Source organism: Rhamphochromis sp. 'chilingali', assembly GCF_963969265.1.
Source record: "Rhamphochromis sp. 'chilingali' genome assembly, chromosome: 12".
In the NCBI taxonomy this organism is placed as follows: Eukaryota; Metazoa; Chordata; class Actinopteri; order Cichliformes; family Cichlidae; genus Rhamphochromis; species Rhamphochromis sp. 'chilingali'.
This window is the reverse complement of record NC_137939.1, coordinates 31,317,723-31,342,165: the sequence shown is the minus strand read 5'-3', so window position 1 is coordinate 31,342,165 and position 24,443 is coordinate 31,317,723. Positions and strand designations below refer to the sequence as shown.

At 41.3% G+C, this 24,443-nt stretch overlaps 1 protein-coding gene across 2 annotated transcripts in view; it reads right to left on the bottom strand.

Moving 5' to 3' along the window:
- plekhg5b (pleckstrin homology domain containing, family G (with RhoGef domain) member 5b) overlaps positions 1-24,075 on the bottom strand; it is a gene marked incomplete at its 3' end in the record, with an annotated part of 79,527 nt that extends 55,452 nt beyond the window's left edge. The window contains exon 1 of one of the 2 annotated variants that reach the window (XM_080899829.1): positions 23,344-24,075. In XM_080899829.1, coding sequence (XP_080755955.1) covers positions 23,344-23,425 — 82 coding nt within the window. In that variant the 5' untranslated portion in view covers positions 23,426-24,075. The remainder of the gene's footprint in view (positions 1-23,343) is intronic. The other variant, XM_080899828.1, reaches the window with a different exon arrangement.
- Between the last annotated feature and the right edge of the window lie 368 nt (positions 24,076-24,443).

The window sequence follows — 24,443 nt, the reverse complement described above, 5'->3', positions numbered from 1 at the left end:
TGGGAAAAAAAGAAGAAAATGGGCCTCTCCTGTGTGTCTGCTGTGCTGGGAGCAGGCCGAGACGCGCTCTCAGCTCTGACAGTGGCCTCTGCCAGCGGGCCTCAGGTTAATGTTTCCCTCGGGGTTTACAAGCAGCAGGCTACAGAGGGAGCCTCCAGCTTTTATGGAGAGTTTCCCAAAGAGGAAGAGCAGTCTTTACCACAGCGAGAGTTTACAGTCGTCCACAAAACAAATGTTACTTGGCTTATCGGTGTGATCTCAGATGTCAATGCAGGGAGGTGAAGCAGTAAACACAAAATCCAAAGTGGACCTAAACATTTGGACACTGGTTATGGTTTAAAAAATAAATCAATAAATAAAAATAAACTTGGTTGGCCAACCACAACTTAAGGGAAAGGGTCTATACACAACATTTAGCGTCATACTCAAGATCTTTTTGCAGCCTGTAAATGTATTCTTCATGGTTTAACTGTGCCAGTTGCAAAAGTGGTTTTTTGGCCACATTTTCCAGCTCCACCAATGAGAAAGATCCAAAAAACAAAAGGCCACTGTATTTTTTGTGGTCAGCATCCATAAGCATACTGAAACCATTTTCACACATGAACTACAGCCAGGCAAATCAGGTGTGCTGGTGTACTGTTCAAAAGTAATCTTTCATCACATTTATCATAAAACAAACTATCTGCATGAGTCACATTCTCACTTTTGGATACACTTTTGGTTTAGGCAAAGGACACACATTCACTTTGTAGGCATCACGACAATAACCCGGGCTACTCTACCATGGTATAGAGAGCATGACACACACCTTGTACGTGTGTGCTGCCAGGTTAAAGACAGCTAGTTGAGTTTTCCCATGTACATATGTGAAAGCAGCTAGACAGTGAGGGCTTCACTCTCAGTTTCTAGACATAAAGTTGGTCGGTGTAGGGAAACAATTTAATACTCGTGACTTATGTAGCGCTATCCACATGTATAACGCTAACTGCTAATTGTGCAGTGGTGCTGCATACGTGCACCTCACAGGAGGAAAGGAAGGAAGGAAGGAGAGAGACACAGGGAAGTCTCCCCTTCCTAACATGAAGAAGAATTCAAGTATATACACTAATGGTAACACACCGAATTATATTAAGCTTGTTTACATGCAGAGATAAATGAAAAGAATTACAATTTCTTTACATTTTGCTTACAAGGAGCTAGACATTCTTGTATTGTACAGCACGTGGCAAAAGTATCATTTGTTCCCATTTATTTAGCTGAATCAATTAAAAATGCCAAAGATAAAGCAGTTTGTCAGATATAAAATAGCATTTTTGCACCAACAAGGTTATTTCCAAAGAGCTATTAGCCAAAAAACCTGCCATATCTTACCATGTCATGCAGCATGTCCTTAGAAATAAAGGAAATTAGACAAGTGGGGGAGAAAAGACGAAGTAGCAGGCCTAAGAAAAACTATAGCAGATGAACTCTTAACTGTAAATCATGTCAAAAGAAACAAAGGAAAGAATTCCACAAAGAGCCTACACAGGACCTGAGAAAAGTTAAGAAGGAAAAGAAACCAGGATAACTAGAACTGGAGTCTAATCATTGCATAAATCCTGTTGACACAGATTTTATCCAAATTTGAAATGTTGGGTTCAAATCTACTTTCAGATTTGAATTCAACATACAAAACCATCTAGAAATCATCTTACTGGCAACGGTGTAATTTATTACTGCCTTCTAGATAATCACAGCACAGAACAGTAATAAAGAAATGTGCAGAAATGTTAGCAAAGCTGCGATGAAAGGTACGTTTCTTGATTTGACACAATGCAACTGGCCAACAGTAACACTGCCACAACAAAAGGAACACAACACATGAATGCAGCTTTATGGATGGCTTTCTCTCGCCTTGATTTCGACCCACAACATAGCATTTCAGTGCTAAGCTCTCCTCTCCTTAGCCCTCTTCCTCATGACCATCCTTCCTTTTATCGTATAATCACACCATTATGTGCCAAACCTCCGTCTTCTCTCCTACTTGCTCATATCTTGCTGACTCTCCCTCTTTCTCTCTCTGATGAACTGGAATTTCTGAACTCAGCACTGCTGATTAAGCCAAAAGCAAACACGAGCACACACCATACACGCACACACGTGACAGCAGACAATGAGCTTGCACACTAAAGAGACAGGGGTGCATCCCATCCACACAGCTCTCCGCCGGCCTGCTCACCGCAGAGAGACAATGCCCGAGGCAAAGAAACATTAGGTATCCAAACCAGCCCCATAAATAAGCCCAAAGCAGCTGAGGCCAGATTTAATCATGCACACTAGTCTGCCTGTCCTTATTCTGCGATGAGAATGATGCATCTATGAATATGATGTTCCAACACTTCAACAGTCTCTTCACTTCTCCACCAAATGTAGACGCTTGCTACAAGCCCAGGCAAATGTCAGTCTTTCTGTGACATCATATACTGAACACCTCATAATTCTGGACTGCTGTTCAGACCAATAATAGCAAAATGAATAAAGTCCGAGAATTTATAATTTCCACACTTTTATTTATAAAGGAGACAAGATTAACTGAAGGTAAGTATAATCATTGGTTGTAGCCTTTTCACTGGCTCGCTGGTTAGGTTTAAAAAAAGAGCACACTACGTGTTTACTGTGTATGAATCTCCAGGTTGACCCAGTATATCAAAAAAAATATTTACTAATTTATTTATCTATTTATTTTTTGCAAAACACATTACCATATTACCATTAGCACAATGGGAGCCTACACAACTGCACTGCCACAGGCTGTCACTCTGCCATCTGGTATACCTCTGACTCACACACAGAAATTGATCTCGCAGCAGTGCTGTTCTTGTTTTGCACTGCAGAGCTCGTTAGCTTCTGGTGATGCGAGTATAGATGGAAATGCATAAGATCATTCAAACTAAACCATGTCTGGCTGCTTAGCTTACCTTCTTGATACTTTTTTTTCTCCACAGTGCATGAGAAAATACGCAGTTATGATGAGAATTAAGAGCTGAATTTTGGAATTGTTAGAATAGTTAAAGGTATGGGTACAGATGGGTACTAAAGACCTGCAGGATAGTCTAACATTAAACTCTTATGACATGGAGAAGTGGCTAATACACTGCAGGGAGATACTACACAGTGGATCTGCCAGTTGTAAACACTAACTATATTCATTATAACCTTTAGCTGCCCCAATCAGTCAGTTAAATATTAAATATGTCGCACTTTAATGAATAGTGCAATTCAAAGAACTGGCAAGACAAAGTGAAATGCAATGAAATAAAACAAATGCAATAATAACAAATTTGAAATAAAAAGCTATTGCTGTAATGTCCACATGCACTCTTTGGCTTTAGCGTAAACTCAAACCCTACTACAGACTGTAAGCTGCTTAGGCTGACTGCTAATATTAGCAGATTATAAACACGCCATTTAATCCATTCATTGCTTTGGCACTTGTGCTTTGTCTTTTATTTGCAAACAAAAATGCACATCAACTTCCAAGTGTATTAGATTAAACAGAGAAATCCAAAGCCACAGGCTACTGTCCCAAACAACCTATGAGAGGACCAAGGCTGCTCAGGGAGGAGGGTTTTTTTTACAAATGGTCAGTGACCCCAGCACACCTCAGTTGCAGGATAAAGATTTGGTCTGAGATGAAACTCTCAGCAAGTTCAGCCACCACTCGATCACGCCTCACTCTGTTCACTAGTCTCTTCTTCACCATGAGGTGGGCAGAGACAGAGCTGGGCGCGCGTTTAACCGTAAGCCTTCGGCACAATTTCACAAGGAATCTCAAGAATGCTTCGTGCTGCCTTCCGTTTGGTGCGGTCGCATCATGGTACATGGAGAAAGGGTGAGCTTATGTTTGCGTTTGCACAGACTTTGGCTCCTCTCTTCGTCTTCACATGTTGTTTTTGAGAGACTTTAACGGCCTCCTCTACTCCCACACCCCCTCGTGTAACGCAACACACCCCTCTCTGCCAGGAGATAGATATGAAAGCACTCCTGGGAGACAAACACAGATGGCAGACAGGTGGATGCCATACGGGCAGGGAAAGTTGGCATAGAGACGGACATATCAGCACCCGTGGCGCAGCAGACAGAAAAGTTGGGCGATTGAAGCCAGAGCTGTGGAGATGAGTCGCTAATAGTTAATGCTATTAGCATAAATTCCATCCATCTCCCAAATTAAGTGTAGATATGAAAAAAATTAAGGAAAGGACGGGTTTAAAAAGTGCAATAGTGCTGCTTTATTTCTGCTATAGTGCATATTAGCTATTTTGGTGACTGCTTGACCACATAGTTTATTGATGCAGCACTAAATGATAAGAGCAATATCACCCTCATCTGTATGGCCAAATAAAACTTACGGAGCTGGAACCAGGAGGCAGTTAGCTTTCATTACCATAAAGTTTGGAATCAGGGGGCCAGCTAATCTGGCTCTGTCCAAGTAAAGCAAAACCTCCCTGCAGTCCTTAAAAAAAGGATTAAGACAACAAACAGAAGTTTTGCAGGGAGTTATGTGCTGGGCTGTTTCTCAGTCAGGACCAGTTGCAAGTCTGATTTATCAGGTTGGAGAAAACAGAAACGTTGGTATCAGTCTCTCAATCTCCCACCTTGGGCCTAATCACTAAACCCTCATAGACTTAAGTCACAGCTGTAGTGCATTAATGAGGGCTCCACATGGGACATACAATCAGTACAAACAGTGTTTAACAGTTGCCTTTTTAGGACTTTATATTTTGGGTCTATTAATAGCATTCTGCCTATGACTGCCAAGTGGCTATGCATTTTAGCAAACTACTGCTAAGATGAATATTATGTAAATCCAGCCTGTTCTCATCCTAGATCATACATGGCTGTTCTGTCAATGTCACCTCAGAGGAGACCGCAGAGTGTCCTCAGCTTACGTGTTAGGAGATCCGTTTCACTATTGATCAAAGCCATAGTGAAACAGATCTTCCAACCCTCATGGTTTCTTGCTCAGGACTTCTAAGTGTTGCTTTTTAAATGCACCGAGTACCATCAAAAGTATTTTTTCAATGCAACAGCATTAATGAAGGGACATAACTAAACCCAATTTACAATTTTAACTTCAAACCTAAGTAAGTAAGCAAAGGTAAACAGCAGGAAACCGTAAAGCTCCCATGCACCACAGACTCCTGGTCGACAGTGGTGTTTGAGTCCATTTCCACCCCTCCTGCCTCCTGAGGCCTTGATTATACTTCTGCTGCAGACACAGACAGCTGGAGACACTATAGCTGAGGAGTCATTCCTGTTATACTTCTTATGCTTCTACTTCTAAAGTCTGCTGTCTGGGGTGCGTGCATAGTTGTTGCTGCACTGTAATGAATTTCCTAATGTTGTAAACCTGCTCAACATTTGGCAATAAAACCCTTTCTGATTCTGATTCTGATTCTGAACATTCTTAGTGGACAGGTGCACAGTCACAAAAAACAAAACTGGTAAGCTCGTGGACACCAGCACCTTCTGGCGGCATCGGTATTTTACCTCTGGGAGTGAGAACAGATCGGAAAATCCTATTTAAACATTAAAACTCTGCAAAGGCAGAGCAGCAGCAAAGTAACCAGATGACGTCATTTATAGATATAATATTAGAGCATCACAAGTTTCCTAGCGATGAGACTGTTCGAGAAGTCTGCAAATATGTAGACTCACAGAAAGACACATAATGGTTTCGACAGTATGACAATAGGATACAACCGAGTGAGAATCCACATTGCAGGAACACACCTCAAGGTCTGAGAGTCCATAAGTGGGGAGACTGGGATTGGTCCAATCCTCTCATTCAGCTCCCAGACAGAAGATTAAGCTATTTTTAAAGGCTACCAGACAGGAAATCACTTAAAAGAAAAAAAAAAAAAAAAAAAGGAGAATACAAAAATTCTTTTTTAGAAATAATTGCTTAATGTCCACACTACCTTTTATTTCAAACACTCATTCTCACTCCCAGGGGCTTGTGGTCCGTAAATAACGACCCCCTCCATTATTACTAAAGCCCAACTATTTTCCTGTTCCTCTACAGGTGGATTGGGTTTGGGTCTGGTAAGCATCCCTTAAATCACGAGCAGGTTGCAGCTGTTTCCAATGCTGAGGCTTCAGTGGCACTGGGGGCAGAACACAGGCTTTCTTCTTAATGTTGTTTTACCCCAGTGGCGGTAAAAACCCACACATGTGCATCGCACACTCTCCCACCCTTTCCCTCCGTCGTTCTCCCTCCTCCACCACATCTGCACAAACCCGAGGTCGCCATGCATAAAACTGAAAACCGCAGGACAGCAAGTGTAAACTGTTCCACAGAAGAGTGGAGGAAGCAATCAACAGTTTTCAATTTACAAGATGTGGAAAAATACAAATATCTGATTAACTGTGCTGAGTCATTTCACAGTTATTTAATAGCAATGAACAAAAGCACCGTTCTCCAGCCTCTCCATGCGTATCCAAAGGTCTAGGTGACTTTTGCGTTAAAGTAGAAAACTCACAACCCTGTCACAATTTTTAAGAGGCATCATGAGGGGATTACTGCATAGCTCAAATTTTTGGGGGCATTTGTGTCAGAAAGTACAGTAATTGGTACAAGTGCAAGATATTATTATTGTGACCTCTTTGTGTCAGGCTTTTCTTTTATGGACTTTATTGGTGCTTAACTTTCAGCAAAACACAGGCATGTTCTGCTGTTACTGGAACTCGTGTCTGAGTATGACCTGAGGAATGCCAGTGTGCACTTAGCACAGTGTACGAGAAGCACATGTTGGGATAAACCAATGATTTTAGAAGCCTCAATTATGACTCACTTAAGAAAATTTTTAAAAAGTCTGCAATTAAAATAACAAAAACTACTCCTAATTTGTTCAGAACACTGCTTATGTTACAAAAAGGCCAAAATAGCTTTCATTATCCAATTTTTGCCCACAATTGTAGCTGATAAATTACCACATGATCAGATGTGTTACATAATATATACTGTGATTGTGTAACTGGGTTCATGACTAGCTCTAGATTCCCCCTCAACACTAAAGTCAAAGTCTTTCCAGAAGCCAGTCAGAAACCATCTTGGTAACGCCACTGGTCAGTAATTTTGAAGCTCATTTCCAAGTGAAGGGAAACTTTAAATTCAATAGTTACTGTAACAAAACAACTGCAATCAAACGTTTTAAAGGCTTTGTGACTTTGCCAGAAATAAGGTTTTAAAGCTTTGAGGCTAAAGTGTAGCACAATCATCCATCGACGGAGATATTTGGTGTGGGGAAAAAGTTCATGAAAGTTTTGAATTTAAGTCCTTTTGATGGCGCAAACAGACCAAAGAGTTGCACACAGAGAGGCTAAACAGCAACATCATAAATAAAATTGCGCCTAGCTATCTTACTGATCTTCTCAGCCTGTATATTCCTAGTAGAGCACTGAGATCATCAGGCCAAGGCTGAAGACCAGAGGGGACCATCCTTTTGCTTCAGTTGCACCTAACCTCTGGGTACAATCTCCCACGAGCTAGTCGTGTGTCTGATTCGATGCAGACTTTTTGAATCCTTGAATACTTATCTATTCGGTTCAGCCTTCCCGGCTATCTAGAGCACGCTTCTTGTAAGTGTACGCTCATGCAACCCCCTTTTCTTCTGTTTTGTTGAACAATGTTTTGTATTGATTTTACCTTTGAAGTTTTATTTTGATATCTGCTTAATTTGTATGCTTGTTAATCAATGCTTTCCACCTGCTAGCTCATTTGCATTTGTATTTTGCTGCTGCTTTTACTGGATAATGTGAAGCACTTTGGTGTACCTCTGGTTTTAAATGTGCTATGCCAATAAAGTTGTATTGTATTGCAACAGATGATTTATCTTCAGCAGTACCAAACACAGCTTATTTTGCTTTATTAAAGAAGCTATACATCCAACTATTTATTTATTATTGTAGTTTTTTTTATTACTGATTCTTTTACACAGCACCTATAGAGTTAAAAAAGTTGGTTGTTCTCCTGAAATTTAACTTTGTGGCAATTTTGTACATATTTACACATCTCTCAGGACAGACTGTAATAATCAGGTGATCCCGTTTACGTCTGACATTGTCATCAACTTCAGCTGAACTGAGCAAATGTTAGCATGCAAAACATCAGCGTGTTAGCACTGTAACAGAGAACCTCTTAATACGGTGACATTAGTGTAAAAGTCAAGCACCGCTGTGCCGTGGTACAGCTTCACAGAGTTGCCAGCACAATTAGATTCTTGGTCATATTTCAACCGCTGCAAATATGTCAAAAAAACAGATCCGGTGTTCTGACAAACCATCCTACTTTGGCAAAACGTCCTACCGTAAGTAGTTTATGCACATTTCTGCTGTCACAGAGTCATTCTAGCACAAATTTAAGTAGGTATGATGGTCTGTCACTTAACTTTGCCCATCAGAGTATGGCTGTAGCTCATACTCAAAGCCAGGACGGTTTGCCACTTCATTTTACCCGTTAAGTATGCTTGTAGGTCTTATTAACAATGCTAGGATGATTTGCCACTTAATTTTAGCTGTTAAAGTATGCTTCTAGCTCATATTCACAAAGTTAGGACGGTTTGCCAGGTAGGATGGATTCCCAGAACACTGGATAGATAAGATAATCCATGGAAATGATTGAATTCTGGATTCAAGTTTGTTTTTTTTCTTCCATTTTGGTGAATGTAACAATATCCTAAAGCTGACAGCTAACATACAGTTGAGAATGTTTTCAGTAGAAGCTCAGGACTTAATTACAGAAATGGAGAAAAAAAAGAAAGTAAGGATCACAGCCTGACTGTACCCTTCTTGGCTCCTCTCTTCTCTCTTTCGTCTGCCAAACAGGTCTGCCTCAGCAGGCAGACTGACTAAAAAGCAGTGCGATTTCCAAAAGGCTGGCTGGCAAAGAGGACAGGATGAAGAACATTCCTCCACAGCCGTGTGTTATCACTTCCCTTTCACTAATGGCGTAAATCTGGAGGGGCGGGAGAGGGGACACAGCGGAAAGCAAGTGCCCCTGTGCCACTTCAAAAAAAAAAAAAAAAAAGGCACCGAGTGGAGACAGGGGAGGATTTCAGTGCTGTTACGCACTTCTTCCATGGTAAATATTTCATCTGTGAAGCTGGTCTCATCCGCTCTTTCCCTCTTGTCTACCTCATGTGAGGCTGTCTTCATGCCAGGTCACTGAGTGCTTTCCACGGAAGAACAGAGCAATGGAAAAAAAAAAAGCCTTTCCATAATGGGGATAAAATACTTCACTCAAAATGAAAGTGATCTTTTTTTTTCTTGCAGAAAAGTTACATAAAACATTGCAGAGTTATTTCTTATGAATGTTAAAGGATCACTTGATCATATCAGTGAAATACGGATGCGACTTAGTGGACACGCTCTGAACTGCGCATGGTCCATTTCTTTTTTCCTTCATAATGAATAATGTTCATCTTATAAGCAAAGGATTTTCCTTTTATTTTTAATTAACTAATTAGCATGAAAGACGGTGTATTTGAGCCTAAATGTCACCAGTCTGGTGGGTTTTTTCTCAGCAGACACATACTGGACACATCAGAAACTTGAGCGCGTGTGAAGATTTTAGCGTTTGGCTCTCAGACGTGCACACAGCAAACACGTTCTATATCAAAGCGAGCCAGCATTCACACCGTCACTATTAAGGCTGGTTCCAAAAAGCAGCTTTGAGCTTTGCAGTCTTAAAGAAAGCAGATCAGGGACAAACAATTTGTAATAATCTGTAATCTAGTACATTTTGAAGTGTACAAAGACATTTGCCCTGTGGTGATTAGTGAAATGGGCCTGGTTAATTTATTTCTGTGGCATATTTGGCATCTCAATATTTTAAAATAATCCAAAGTAAAACAAACACAAACCAATGCAATGCTCATCCTTGTGTTGTTGTGCAGAAAACCAGACACACAAACACTAATCCAAAAGTTAAGTCAGGTGACCTGGTTCCTTAGCTTACCACACAGATCATGGATGACGTCCAGGGATGAAGACCAGGAGTAGCGCTCCATTAACCCTTCGCTGAAAGGAGATGGCAAAGCCTCCAACTCGTACGCACCACGCTTCTTCCAGTAGAGGAACATTGTGACTTCTTCGACAAGCAAATATTTTACAGGAATGAATATAATTTAGCCTTTTGCCCATACTTTGCTTGTGAAATTGAAAAGTCTGAGCAGCCCATGGCCCCTTCCCCCACTGAACAATTATCTGAAGCTCTGCAGACAATTATTACTCTCTTTTCTTTGACCATTTTTAAAGACAAAGCCTGCCAGCCAACTCTGCTTTCAACTTTGCCAACTGCCAATATGTTCATCTGTAATCTCCACCTGCACGATTACCTCATCCAGCTTGCGCTTGCTAAAACTTGCTTTGAACCTCCTGTCTAAGTCTGATCCTACTTCACAGCGAGTCCAAGTGAGCAAATGCACTTCCTTCGAGTACAATTATATTTCCAGAGGACAACAGTATCAATTCTGTAACTGCAACAAACTTTTTATCATTTAAAAATAAGCAACATTTAATACTGCATCTGACCCCACAAAGCAAAGACCAATAAATGTCTCTGAACCTTCTGTTCACTGCATCGTCCTGTTGATCCTGTAGGTTTTTAGATTCTCTGCTAATCATCCACTTAAAGCCGCCCACCAGGAGCTGTCAAGCACCAAATGCTGTCCTCTTCTAATCCATTTATCCAAGCTTTTCCCAACTAAATTACAGACAACCAACTGCTAAAAAGGGTGTTGCTCATCTCATCTCATCTCTAGGAGCAAGTTTCCTTTGCCGTCGCCTTCCCTGAGGTTTGACTTTATCCATGACAAAGTTTCTCAAACTGTGCAAAGTTGGCGTGTGAGGCAAGCTGCTCATGTTAAAGCCCTGTGTAGGATCTCCTGGAGATAGGGGGGCTTTCTGCCCACTCCATCAGACAAGTGTTTTATTCATGCAGAGGTGAGTTGCATGCTGGGACGGGCAATGTGGGCCAATGGCTTTTGGACTGGGTGACACAAAGATCTCTTTTAGGCCTCCTCCTACATCCAGAGCGGACTTTCTTTATGTTTTGCTCAAACTGTAAAAGGCTGACATTTTTCTGCATTGATTAGTGCCCGCGCCCTTTATGTCTCCTGAAAGATTTATTCGTTTTTATGAATGCACCAGCTCTGTGGAGCATGAGCTCAGATATTTCTGAGGAGGTAGAACGCACACATCAGCCTCTTGGAAATGAGCAAAAGGAGTCCAGTTGCAAAACGCTCGAGTGAAACAACGCACTCCGATCCTCTAATATCTTGGAAAAACAGCTGAAGGGTTAAACCAACATGCAGTTAGATATCAAATCAAGACATAATATTTTCCAGGGTTGCTTAAAGGTTGATGCACTGCTATTATGCATCTAAAATGGGAGAAGAAATACTGTGAGAATGTGCTGCGCCGGCCGGGGGAAGGGAGGGACGTTGTCACACATAGCGACCCACATGTCCAATTTTGGGATAAGAAATTAGAGGGTAGGATGGGAGCTGGTTTTCTGCTCAGCGCTGGGCTTTGCAGACATATGGTAATAATCTGAAGCAGCTTTGAGCACGCAGCTTCCCTTTTAATGAAGAGTGCAGTCGTGCAGCATGAGAACTGGGAAGCAAATACAAGGGCCAATTTCCACCTACTACAGAAACAAAGCGGAAAGCAGATGAGATATTAGCCTCGCTTTCATCATCATCCATCAGCTCAGCTTTTAATAAAAAGACACTTCTTTAGTCCTATCAAGAACAGAAAATACCTGCTCAGGTATGGCACCAATACTGACATTAAAATGCTTTTTGGTCTGATCTCATACACAGAATATTTGTGTGTAATTTAGAATCTAGAAATGGTTTCTGTACAGTGAAAACACATTTTCAGAGGCTGGGCAGGTGTTTGCTGGCAGATTGACTGGACCTGAACATGCACAAAGTTTAATCCCTATGAAAAGACTTTTGGTACAGGTAACTTTGGGTTTTGTGGAAGAGTCTAATCAGTTTGACTGCACATGTTTTTGAGCAGGCTTTTGTTGCATGCAGGTGCACACGCACAATCTTAAAACCAAAGGGTCATCTGAAGCTTTTTTTATTAGCACGTTTTAATTTAGCTACATTCATAAACAATGACTGGCACAGGGAACAGGAACCAGTCTTCAACCATTATCTGGGATCCAGATATCCTGGCCACCTCCTTCAGAGGCTACGATTGGAGACGAGTCCAATAGTGACCAAAATGCAAGGGAATCTGTATTTTCTACCAAGATTACACAGCCTGATTTATGTATAATTTGCCAAGGTTTGACAAAGGTTTCCATTCACAAATAGGTATTCCAGCAGTTTGCATTTTCAAGAAGTAGCCTCGAGTACTAAAAACCACCAGCATCCCTTCCTCTTAAACACTCATTTCTGATCTCCACACTCCTACTCCCCCCAAAAAAGTCAAGTCACAAGTTCAAGCTAAAAATAAACCTGATGTAATCGCTATAAAATAATCAGGATTATTTCTTTAGACTTAACAAAGAATCTCAGAAAAACAGAAGACATTATGCAACTGTTTTTATAAGCTCAGCGGCTCTGCCCCTGGCTTTTTAAGCAGAACATTCATGTATAACATCCGTGGACTAGGTGTTACAAATCTGCATTCCCATCTGCTTGAGTGATTCTCACCCATCTTAAAATAAACACCACACAAAACATGGCTGAAAATGAAGGATTTCGAACAGCTGATCTGGATATCAATTGTTCCATCTGATAAATGTAAACTTTTTAGGGCAGAAATCTTGATGCCAGTGCAAAGTTTCGAAGTGTGCGTCTCTCAGCAATGCAATGATGAATGGCAGTCCTCAACCAGTCTCTGGTACTGTAAAGATAACAGCAGAAGGAGCAGTATGATGACAGCCCTATTATTGCAAAGAAATATGTTGATCTTATCATCCAGGATATTGTAAGGAACAGTTTGACCCTGACTGACACTTGTTATGCTCAGAGTTTGATAAGAACTTTGCATCATATCTGCCTGATAAGTAGCTACAGCCAGGAGATGGTCAGCATAATAAACGACAAAGGTCTGCTTCTGTCCAAAAGTAAAGGGAAAAAGAGCATTTCCATAGCTCACTAATTAACACTACTTGACAGATTGAGGTTTGTCTCTGTGCTTTGCTGGAAACCCTTCTATTGCAGTGCAAAGTGAGCCTTCACAATAAAATTCCTAAAAAGAAATATACACATGCAACAAGGGAACAAAGATTCCTTTTACACTATTGTGGTGACAGAAGTATCTATATTTTCATATGTATGTAAAAAACAAACTGGGTTTCTAAAACATATCAGGCAGTAAAAGGTTAATTTCTTCCTGTTTACAGTCTTTATGCAAAGCTATGCTAACAGCTTCTACACTCACTCGCTACTTTGTTAGGTACACCTGTTCAACAGGCGTGTGATTGGCTGATCAGATATTCAGCCAATCACACGGCAGCAACTCATTGCATTTAGGCAGGGAGTCACTCAAGATGATCCGCTGAAGATCAAACAGAACATCAGAATAAGGAAGAAAGGCGATTTAAGTAAATGTGGTGCTAGACTCCCTGATCTCAGTATTTCACCAACTGCTGATCTCTAGCTGGTTGTGTCAAAGGAGAATGTTCAGAGTTTTTCAGGCTAATAGGAAAGCAGCCACAATCCAAATAACAATTTGTTACCACCAAGGTATGCAAAACAACATCTCTGACGCAGATTGGCCATAGCAGCAGAAGACCACACCGCTGCCACTGTCAGCTAAAAACAAAAAGAAGCTTCAGTTCACATGGGCTCACCCAAATTGGACAACAGAAGAATGGAAAAACATTCTCTAATGTGACGAGTCTCAATTTCTGCTGCAACATTTGGATGATAGGGTCAGAACTTGGTGTAAAGGCCATAAAAGCATGGGTAAAACCTGTTTTTGCATCAACAGTTCAAGCTGATCATAGTGTAATGGTTTTCTTAGCACATCTTAGCACCAACATTTAAATGCAACAGCCTATCAGACTTTTGCTGTCCATCCCTTTATGACCACCTTCATGGCCTTTATACACAAATCTTCTGATGGCTGCTGTCCTTTTATAAAGATAATCTCAGACTGGTTCCTCGAACATGACAATGAGTTCTCAAATGGTCTTTGCAGTCACAATATCTCAATGCAACAGAGCACCTTGTGGATGTGGTACAATGAGAGATTTGCATCATGGATGTGCAGCTGACAAATCTGCATCAACCGTGTGATGCCATCATGTCAACATGTACCAAAATCTCTGAGGAATGTTTCCAGCACCTTGTACCATGAAAAATTAAGGCAGTTCTAAATGGGGTCCAATCTGGTACTTGCAAGGTATACCTAATAAAATGTCTATTGAGTGCATTTGGTTTATATACACCATGCAGGAAGTCCCTAGCAGTAAGAATATTTTCTAAATGCCTCAGTAGTCATTTAATCCAGTACAGCACTGCTTGCAAACCTTTAAGTTAACACACTAATTAGAGGTGATATTACTACAAATATTAATGTTAATTTAGCTACCTCCAACTAATCGTAGTAGGATAAGACAAAAATAGCAAGCAAAACGTCCTAGTGTGTCAAGCCTGAATGAACTGGCTGCTCAACAGGATCACACTCACTAAAGTATTAATGGTGTGTTGAGGAACGAGTGAGCGAGTGGCTGCAGTATGACAAGACTGTAAATGAGACTTTTGGACTGTGAGCAGTAAGGGGGGGGGAAGTGTGTAAGTCTGAGTGTTGACAGAGGGAGTGCAGTTGAAGGCTTGTGCATGCCCATGTGGAGGAGGTTGGGGGTTATATTTAGCAAGGTGGCCCATCAAACAGGCTGAGGTTAACCTCTCACCAGCAAACTAAGAGCAGTTAAAGACATCTCTGTGTGAATGCTCAAAAAAAGAAGAAAATACAAATGATTTAGTTTCTGCCTCACCAAAAAGCAACTTCCAGCAAGACTATCCATTTCTGTTTTTACATATGGATTAATAAATTTTTAAGGAAAAGCAGCACATATTAATGTACACATCAAACCTGCCGAGATACGTTTCAGGGTATGTATCACTCACCTGTCTTTTGCAAGAGGCACATTTCCATTCTATCCAGAGCCTGAGACACATTTCTCTACTCTTTGGATACAATTTATCTGGCTACTGTGCTTTGCACGATGCACACCACCTGCTTTGACTCCATTTTTTATATTTTATTACTTTTGTGCTTTATATGATTTGAACGAAGTTTTTTTGTTTTTCATATATAACCAGTCACACATAGGTTGTGCCAAAGGATGATGATCTCAGAGACTTCGCATTAAATCAATATTTTTGGACTCACCCATCCAAGTCATGGTTGGACAGGAGCCTAACCCAGCTGTCACCGGGCAAAAGGTGGGCCCAGTCCGGACAGGTCACCAATCTATCCCAGGGTTAATAATTCAATGTGCTTTCTGTAATGTCGTGCCGGCACTCATAACACGGACAGACACGCACACAAAATTTCATCCGCACATGTCTCCACTCTTTGAAATCAACATCAATCCATCGTCATCATCTCAAAATGAGAGAAAAGTGAAGGGTATTTTTGACTGTTGTTTTGACTATAAATTAGAGTCAACTATGGCTTTGCACACACGCACGCTACTCTCCTCCGCTTTTTATTTCATCATGTGTGTTTTGTTGGTGAAAGACTCAGCTGTGTGTGGGGAAGGTTCGGTGAAGGGTGGAGGCGAGACAGATGAGCCGTTTTACACATTTGTACAGGTTGAACAAGCAAGCGGAGGCACAGGTGGAAATATATGTAAAAGTTAAAAACAAAACAAAACACCATGGTTATTGGCAGTCTCGCAGAGGGATCACAGAACTATTGGACTATGGAGAAGATCACCAAAACATATTGTCTGTTTTCATTTCCTTTTGTCTTCAACTAAATGAAAATAAATTACGTTTCTTTATCCATCATTACTGCTGTCAGTTTGCCAGTTGGGCACCATTTGTCTGGCTACTCTGCTTTTAGTTCTTCAGTCGCTGCTGAAAGACAGCAGCCTCTGCAGGGCCTGCAGCTCTGTTAGACTGTGCTATGAGCTAAATGCACATGTCGCTATGCTAATATGCCAACAACACTAAGGTGTTTAAGAGTATAATTCAGGTGAGAAATAAAAAACGCATTTGTCGAGTGTAACACAGCCTGCAAATATCGGGTTGTGAGTATTATTACACTCTTCTGCATTTCAGGCCATTCTCAACAAATCTCTTTGATTCTGTAGTATTTGTTTAACGAGTCAAGATATATGAAGAGGTCACCTTAATTTTAGGCTACGATTTAAAAAGAGAAAACACCAGTTAACTTACTTATAATTCAGTGCTAATTAGAACTGACAGGAATAGAAACAGATATCAACCACACTGGGCTGATTGTTCAGTCTGTCAGAGTCATATGCTTAATCAGTTCCTATTATCTGCCATGTTTTTCTGGCCTGGTCTTTTTGGCAGTCGTGCATTGTAGAGCAATGATGTCAAACTGGTAGCAGACCTGAGAAACAGGCGTGCCTTTTTTCCAAGCCTAACTCTTTGACTCAGAGATGTAAACCTGTCTTAGCGCAGCCTATACACAGAAATCTGATAAGGAATCAGTAACAAAATCAACATGGACAGAGATGTTATTATTCTTTGTGGATGCTTGGTTAAAAGTATTGGACAAAATAAAGTGCTGAGTCACACTACTGCTTGATAAAAAGTCAGGAGGCCCACCAAAGTTATTACAGTTCACCTTGAAGGAGGAACATTATTGTGTAGACAAAATTTATTGACACTGTATTCTGTGGTTGAGCTCAGCCTTGCAGAGTCATTCTTCCCCTAGAAACTGTAAAAGTGTCAAGATTTTACAGCAATCTTTAAATAGTTCATAAAGTATTTCATTGTAGGGCATGGAGGACTTTATAAGGCACCAAGACAGGGCGACACCTGAGACCTGATAAGAGAGAGGGTTGAAAAACAACAATTAAAAAAAAAACCAAACAAACCAGCCAACTTGTTTATAATACAATCTGACTGTTGATTCAATACATGTAGATTTAATATTCCAGTGGCCAATGAAATTAAAGCTTTATCTAAATTTACTTTAAAGTAATTCACCACAGAGGCTCATCTGCCTCCATCTCACCGTATACCTTATATCAGCGGTCCCCAACCCCCGGGCCCCCTGGGTCGTTTGGTACTGGGCCGCGAGAGTTGAGGCTTGGGCGTTTATGGTTTTCAGGGTTTTTAAATCGCAATTTCTTTAATCATTCTTATTAGAGCAGGGCGATATGACCAAGAATATTTATCACGATATACATTTGAAAATTTGCGATAACGATATAATTGACACTAGACAAAATACTTTACAACTCCACAACTTTATTAGTGCATAAAACCCCATCAATGTATTTTCACTTAAACAAGCAGCTGTTTTTTTATCTGCATTAAAGTTATATAAAAATTTTACAGTACAAATGCAAATTCCTTGCTGACAGTTTAACCAAAAGGCATTTCCAGTGGAAACTGGCCGACATATCCTCAGCATAACCATGTATAATATCCACAAAGCTTAAAAAGAGGCTATACACACACACACAATACGGTAATATTATGTTGAAGCACAGTACGTATCACTCCGCGGAGCTCCTGCCTAATATAGCCGTAATGCTCCGACAATCCATCAAGCAGTCCGGGTTCGTAGCTTAGCAAAGTCGTACTAAAACATTTGACAGATTTTCGAGCGCTGTGTACGACATAAAATCATTTCGAGGTCAGTAAACACAACCAGAATTCATACATAAGGCGCACGGGATTATAAGGAGCACTGTCGATTTTCAGAAAAATCAAAGGATTGATTTTAAGTGTGCCGTATTTTCCAAACAACACGGTAATAACGACGGCCCCCTAGCATGCTCTACCAAAAATAGTGCTTTGTTGTGTATCTGACGGACAAAAGCTAAACCAGTTCCACACCACTGAAGTTGCAGCATTTTTACAAACCAGTTCTGGTTCATCCGTTTCATTCAATGAACCACTTTTGCTCTTCTCATTCTGCGTCGCCGCCATGTGCGTATGTAAACAAAGGCACTGCGCATGTGCGTTTTACCCATAGTCTATCGCGATATTTCATTTTCTTATCGTTGCCCAAAATTACACCGGTATTACCGTGAACGGTATGATATAGCCCAGCCCTAATTCTTATCGTTAACTAAGTTTTCCCGGGTCTTTTCCCCCTTATAATGAATAAATCTTGCAACTTATTTACAGCTGGGCTCGTCAGGCACTCTTTTTGGCTGCAGTGGTTGTTATTATATTTACATGCTTCCATCTCCCGTTTCTGCTCTGTGAAAGCTCGTACTTTTCCACTCTCCTTTTTCTCCCTCCCTCGCTCACAGACACATAACGGGTATGGCGGTCCATTCTCCCTGCAGCACGGACTACACTGCCCATGAGACTACATTTTCCACCAGCATGGAAACCAAAAATAGAGAGGGCATAGCCTTGTGAGACAGGAAAATGTTGCCGTGTAATCCATTCATTTCAAAAAGTAACTGTATTTTGAATACCACCTTTTTAAACGGTAACTGTAACGGAATACAGTTACTCATATTTTGTATTTTAAACAGGAAACGGCGGTACATGTACTCCGTTACTCCCCAACACTGCTCACTACCTTTCCCTTCTATCACAAATCAAGGTAAAGCTTAAAAACACGCTCGAAATGAAAACAAACCCAAACACAAATTATTTTGACCTTGCTTGAGCGCTATCATCAAGTCTTCATACATCTGAATGAGAGAAGTGAACGAGTACCTGAATTTGAAACACGAGTCGATTTTACCACATGTCTTCTGAAGATATCAAAAGCGCTGATATAAAACCTCAGAAGCTGAGGTAGAGGGGCCATCCCCAGCGAGTGAGTCATGATGAGACATGGTGTAATTTAACAGTCCATCCTTAAACCAGCAGCTCAGAGGGACAAACAACCACTCTTCAGCTTGTTGATATGAATAATCCCATAATTGAAACAATCTGGTTGAAATTGCAGAGGGGGTCTACGGTTGAGAAGCCAATAACAGAGTCAACGGGAATCAAAAACACTTATTCTTGAAAAGTACAGTTATTGTCATGGGGAAGGCTGCAATGCACATAAACAGTCATTTAAGCAGGGTGGAGGTTACACGTGTGGAAGGACACATTTAGAGATAAACATTTGCAGTTATGTTTCTGGTTAAAGAAGGTGTGTGTGTGTGTGTACACGTGTATGCGTGCACATGTGTGACCTTTACATAGGCCCTCTAATTATCTGCTGCACAGTTTGAAGTGAGCGAGCGCACTGTTGGTCTATTTACAACATGATGAGGCCCTGACAGCGTGGAAGGGCTTTTGATCACATTAGCTGCCTTTATTTGTTTGAAGTTGGCAAAGTGATGCGGAGCGTGAATTTACAAAACAAGACTTCAATCTAACGCTGACCAACGGGGTAGATTTCATATGCAAACTGAATGAAAATGCAAAGCGGAGGCCAACAGCTTGTGCTCTGTGTGACGATGCAAAACTGCATGGACAGACTACCCCTGAAGGCAACGATCAGCGCACCAACCGAATTGTGAGCCTAACAAACCTGCTTCTGACTGAGCGTAAGAAGGGAAGCGTATCAGCTTCTGTTCGTCATTGATCATTTAAAAGTGCTCCAATGTGAAAAGATCTTTGAGAGAACAGTGGGGAAAAATAAGCCCTTAGCTGACAGCAGGTTTATGACAATGACTTGATCTGTGGCTATAAACAAAAACACTGACACTGCAGTAAAGTGTGCAAGGCCACAACACCTGCTCAGTGTGCATACTGTGAGTTTCCCTTATGCCTCTCAAAGCACCTGAAATCAATGTTTTTTACATTTACAATAGATCACGACTTAAAGGCAAAGGCTTTGTTCTCATCAGCTCATCAAGCGCTCACAGCAAGAATTAGAAATGCTAAGCATTTAAGAAAAATTCTGGTTCCACAAAGTGACACAATGACTGCTTTTGTTATGACAGTGTTGCATTTCGCAAGTTTTTAGAAAAAAACAAAGCATTAAAACACAAAAAAGAACAGTAAATGCACTAAGGACTAAAAGCTAGTGGAGAAGATAATGTGGAAATGACACACTGTCTATTACCAGAGGAAGAACAAGAGCAAAGACTTCAAAGGGGAATCCCCCTGCAAAAGAAATAGGGCAGTAGAACCACAACGGTCAAATATGTGGAAAATCTGATGGTTGTACATGAAATGAGAAAAGTTTTGGGTCACAGGACCTTCATGAACTCCCCTGCTGTGGGTAAATCAACAAGCAAGAAGTGGAGTGCAGAAATAATTAGATGCAAGGAAGGAAATACATTTTCTGTCAGACACAGGGAAGGGAAAGATTGCATAAGTGAGCTATTGTTTTTCAGTACAGTCTGCAATGCAGATCACATTCAACTAGAGACAAAAGCTAACTGTGTTTACCAATATTTACTGTAGTACCAAAAGAGGTCAACTTGCAGTCATTGCATTTTAGCAAAAAAAGCCCAAAAACTTTTATACGTTAAAAGAAAAAAAAAAATACTAGGGTGAGCTGGAGCAACACACAAGAAATTTGAATGATTATGTTTCTGCAACTGAAGGAAAGAAAGAAAATAAGCAGAGCGAACCGTGACTCAAAATGGCATCAGGAGAAGACATGAATGCAGAGAGGGAAAAGGAGAAAGGAAATCACACTGGAACAACAGAAAGACAGTTTAGAAAAGGAAGTTTAAACTGTAACAAGCCACGAGCCAGACAAACACTAATACGCACTCGCGCACACACTAACACACACCGTGGCACATGCACGCAACTTTCAAAGGTCTGGTCAGGCTCCAGATGTTCCCTGAGAGCTCTGCAGCTCAACATCGGGTCCATTTAGCTGCTATTCTAGACCCATTTATTATGCTAAAGATGTTCTGATTTAGATTCACGTCTGAGCACTTCCTGGGCAAACGTCATCTGCCAGCAGAGCTCATTTGATATGATCAAAAGCACCATTACAGCTGTTAAAGGAGGCTATTGGTAAGATATATTTTCTTGCCGTTTTAAAGGTGAAGAAAAAAAACTGTCATACATCTTCTCATGAGCCTGCATGGGCAGCGACTTCTTGAGGGCTCATTTCAGAAAGGAAATTACAGAATCCATCTGTAGATGAAGATCATGCGGCATGATAAAAAGCCCCAAAGTGTCTAGTGTTCTGTCAATGGCTGCAAAAGAATGGCCTCATCTTGGAAAGCCACAGGGCCGCCAAGTCCTTAAAGTACTCAGAAGAAGATAATTTCATCATCTGTAATTTCTAATTGATCGTGAGATATGATTAAACACGGCTACTAAAAATACTGTTTCCACTGCTGTTCAGCATTAACGTGCAAACCTCAGCTCTGAAGTCTGTAAATCACTGAAACCACTTAAGTGGACAAAGCAGCTGGTGAATTATTCTGTAACCTTAATGAAGTGATTAAATTTAAAGAAACTGAAGTAGAAATTGGACACACCCCTGTCTCGAGGATGTGTGGCTCTAACAAGAAAACATTTACAGGCATTTTTCCACTAATTTCAAATATTAAATAGACTTGATGATTAATAGGGGTCGGAATCAGAGAGTAACTCATAATACAACACTATCACAATGTGTTATCCATCCAAGTGGCTACCACAGACTAAAGTCTAACCAACTTGAACAGCCTTTGCCGTTTGTGGACACAGGTCTTTACCCCTTGGAAGCCTACTTGGAGTAACCTTTGAAGCTTGCACCAGAAGTTTGCACCAGAAGTTTGCACCAGAAGTTTGCACCAGAAGTTAGCGAGGGTGGTCTCTGCCCATGCAGCTACCCTTGGAAATACATGGAAACTGTTCTTATGGCCATCGTACGACATTTCATATATATATATACTCAGATGTCAAACCTCGTCATTAAGGGTACAGGCGAGGTCGTCAGATATTGCTTTTATGAGTGGAAGAGGTAAATTTCAGCCTCTGACCTCTGACATCAGTGAACATCACCGATATGGCTGTACCGATAGTAGTCTGACATGAACCAAACAAATTAGGCTCAATCGACTGAAAATAAAGACATGCGAAGACCACACTTCTACATTTACGGTCAAGCTTTGCATGAACAGCACATGATGCTGTAATACTACGAAGCATTAAACCAATATGTCCTTCCCACGGTTGACATCTTTTGGGATTGATTTGACATCCCAGCAGTGAATAAGTGCACACAGCAGAGATATTTCTTCAGTTTTTGTTTTTTTGTGGACAACAGAGACCAGACTAGACATCTGGCCCCAGATTAGACCAGTGTGTTTAAGACAGACTTAAGACTCCGGTGGCCTGGAACACTGAAGGGTTCCAGACTCAACCAATTAAGGCTGCTAAACTTTAACTCCGTGCATACTTCACTTACTGCATGAACCCATGAACTGCAAACAGTGTACATGAACATGTCGTTAGCTTCATAGCATAAGTGCCTAAGTCATTGACTTAGTCAAATGACTTAGGCAATTATGCTATGAAGCTAACGATGTAAAGTCTATAAAGGAGAGGGAGAGCGAGAGAGAGCTAAACTCCAAGGACATCAATCTGATAAGTCTTCAAAACTAGAAGCGTCAAGTATTCATTTTATTAGGTTTCCATCAATAAAAGCTCAACGAGAAACTAATTTGCAATTTACCTGAGTGTGAGAAACAGTTAGATAAACTCATACTGCTAGAAAGGTCGTTGCACGTCTAAATTATGAGCAGGAAAGAGTGGAGGAGTGCATGAAAAAAAGAACTGCTGTAAATTGTACTGTCTGGAGATTTACAAGAGGTAATATCCATCATCTGAGTGTATACTGAGTTGTCCCAAGATCCTTTATCAGGTGCATAACTTCAGATCAGAGTGTACTGTCCTGTCTGACTGAAATATTCCTGCCTCCAGCTGGGATAATTGCTCAGGTCACTTGCCAAATCCAGCCATTGACTTTGATGACTGGAGGAAAACATGACACAAAGAACTGCTGCCTGACGATCAAAGCCATGAGAGCTCCTCTCTTCCCCTTCCTTTGTGACTTCTTAAAGACAAACTCACAGTGAATCACACAAATAAGCATGCTGATCACTCTGAGGTGGTGACTTATCCAACATTATCCAGCTGCAGACTGAGCAGCCGCTCGAATATTAAGATGGTGATCAGTCAGTAGCTGACTTCATGAATTTTTACTTACTCAGGCGTAATCTGAGACCAAGCCAGCTCCTTGGTGGCGATTTGTGCAGAACTGAATTCATGGTCCACTTGTTTGGCACCATCTAAACATACAATCCTTCTCGAAATCCTCTCCCGCACCAACTCCAGCTCCTCGCAGGTCCGTCTGTCGGTGTGGAAGGCTCAGCGCTGATCAGCCAGAAAAATGTTTAATTAGCACATTTTCATTTTCCTCTCATTCCCACGGTCGACCTCCTCTAAAACGCAGTGCGCTCACACTGGAGGATCTGCTCGGCGGCGAGCACAATGCTGTTCATATCACGGCGAATGCGCGGAAAAGAGTGGCAAAAAGCATCCCTCGGTGCACACGAACTAAAGTTAACGCTGGTCTAACGACTAGTGAAGCACAGCTGCAGGTTGGACTGTGCTCTAAATGACCTGTTGCTGTGTGCACGCGTGAAAGGAAAAAAAAAAAAATCCTCCCAGCGTTCACCGAGCAACGTCTGTTGGTGAAGCTCGATCGGTGCAGGAGTGGGATTACGAGGAAAAACCGTCCCCTGGTCTTTAAAGCTGCAGCTCAGTGGATGGATTTTCTTCTTAACGAAACTTTACACAACGCTCGGGTGAAGTTGGATTGTCCGCAGTCTCCTCCGGCCGCCTTCTCTGTTCAGACACCGGTTCTCGTCCATTCATTCATGGAACCTGGATCCACAAAGACCCAGTGCAGTTTCTCTCTCTCTCAAGTGGCGCAACGCCACCGCTGCTGCTGGAGGCGCCAGAGACACACATACAGTCAACAGCAGCACAGAGCAGAGGTTCATTCACGCTTTCAGTAAACTTGTCACATGTAAACAGTGAACACGAAACAGCATCAGGTGTTGGCTCCACCTTGAAAACGGCAGGTGACGAGAAAGGAGAGCGGAAATCCCTGGGACATCCCAACCCAACAAAGGCTACACCTTTCTATAGTGGGCCCTCCAGTTAATGTTGTGCCTGCGAAACCTTCTGTTTTTTTATCAGAGGCGTTTCCAGTTTTGGGTGTTTTTTTTTAATAGGGGTGCGCCTAAAACAAAGCAGCACTGGGTGGTGGGGCAAAGGAAATGAAGTAAAGTCGGTGTAGAC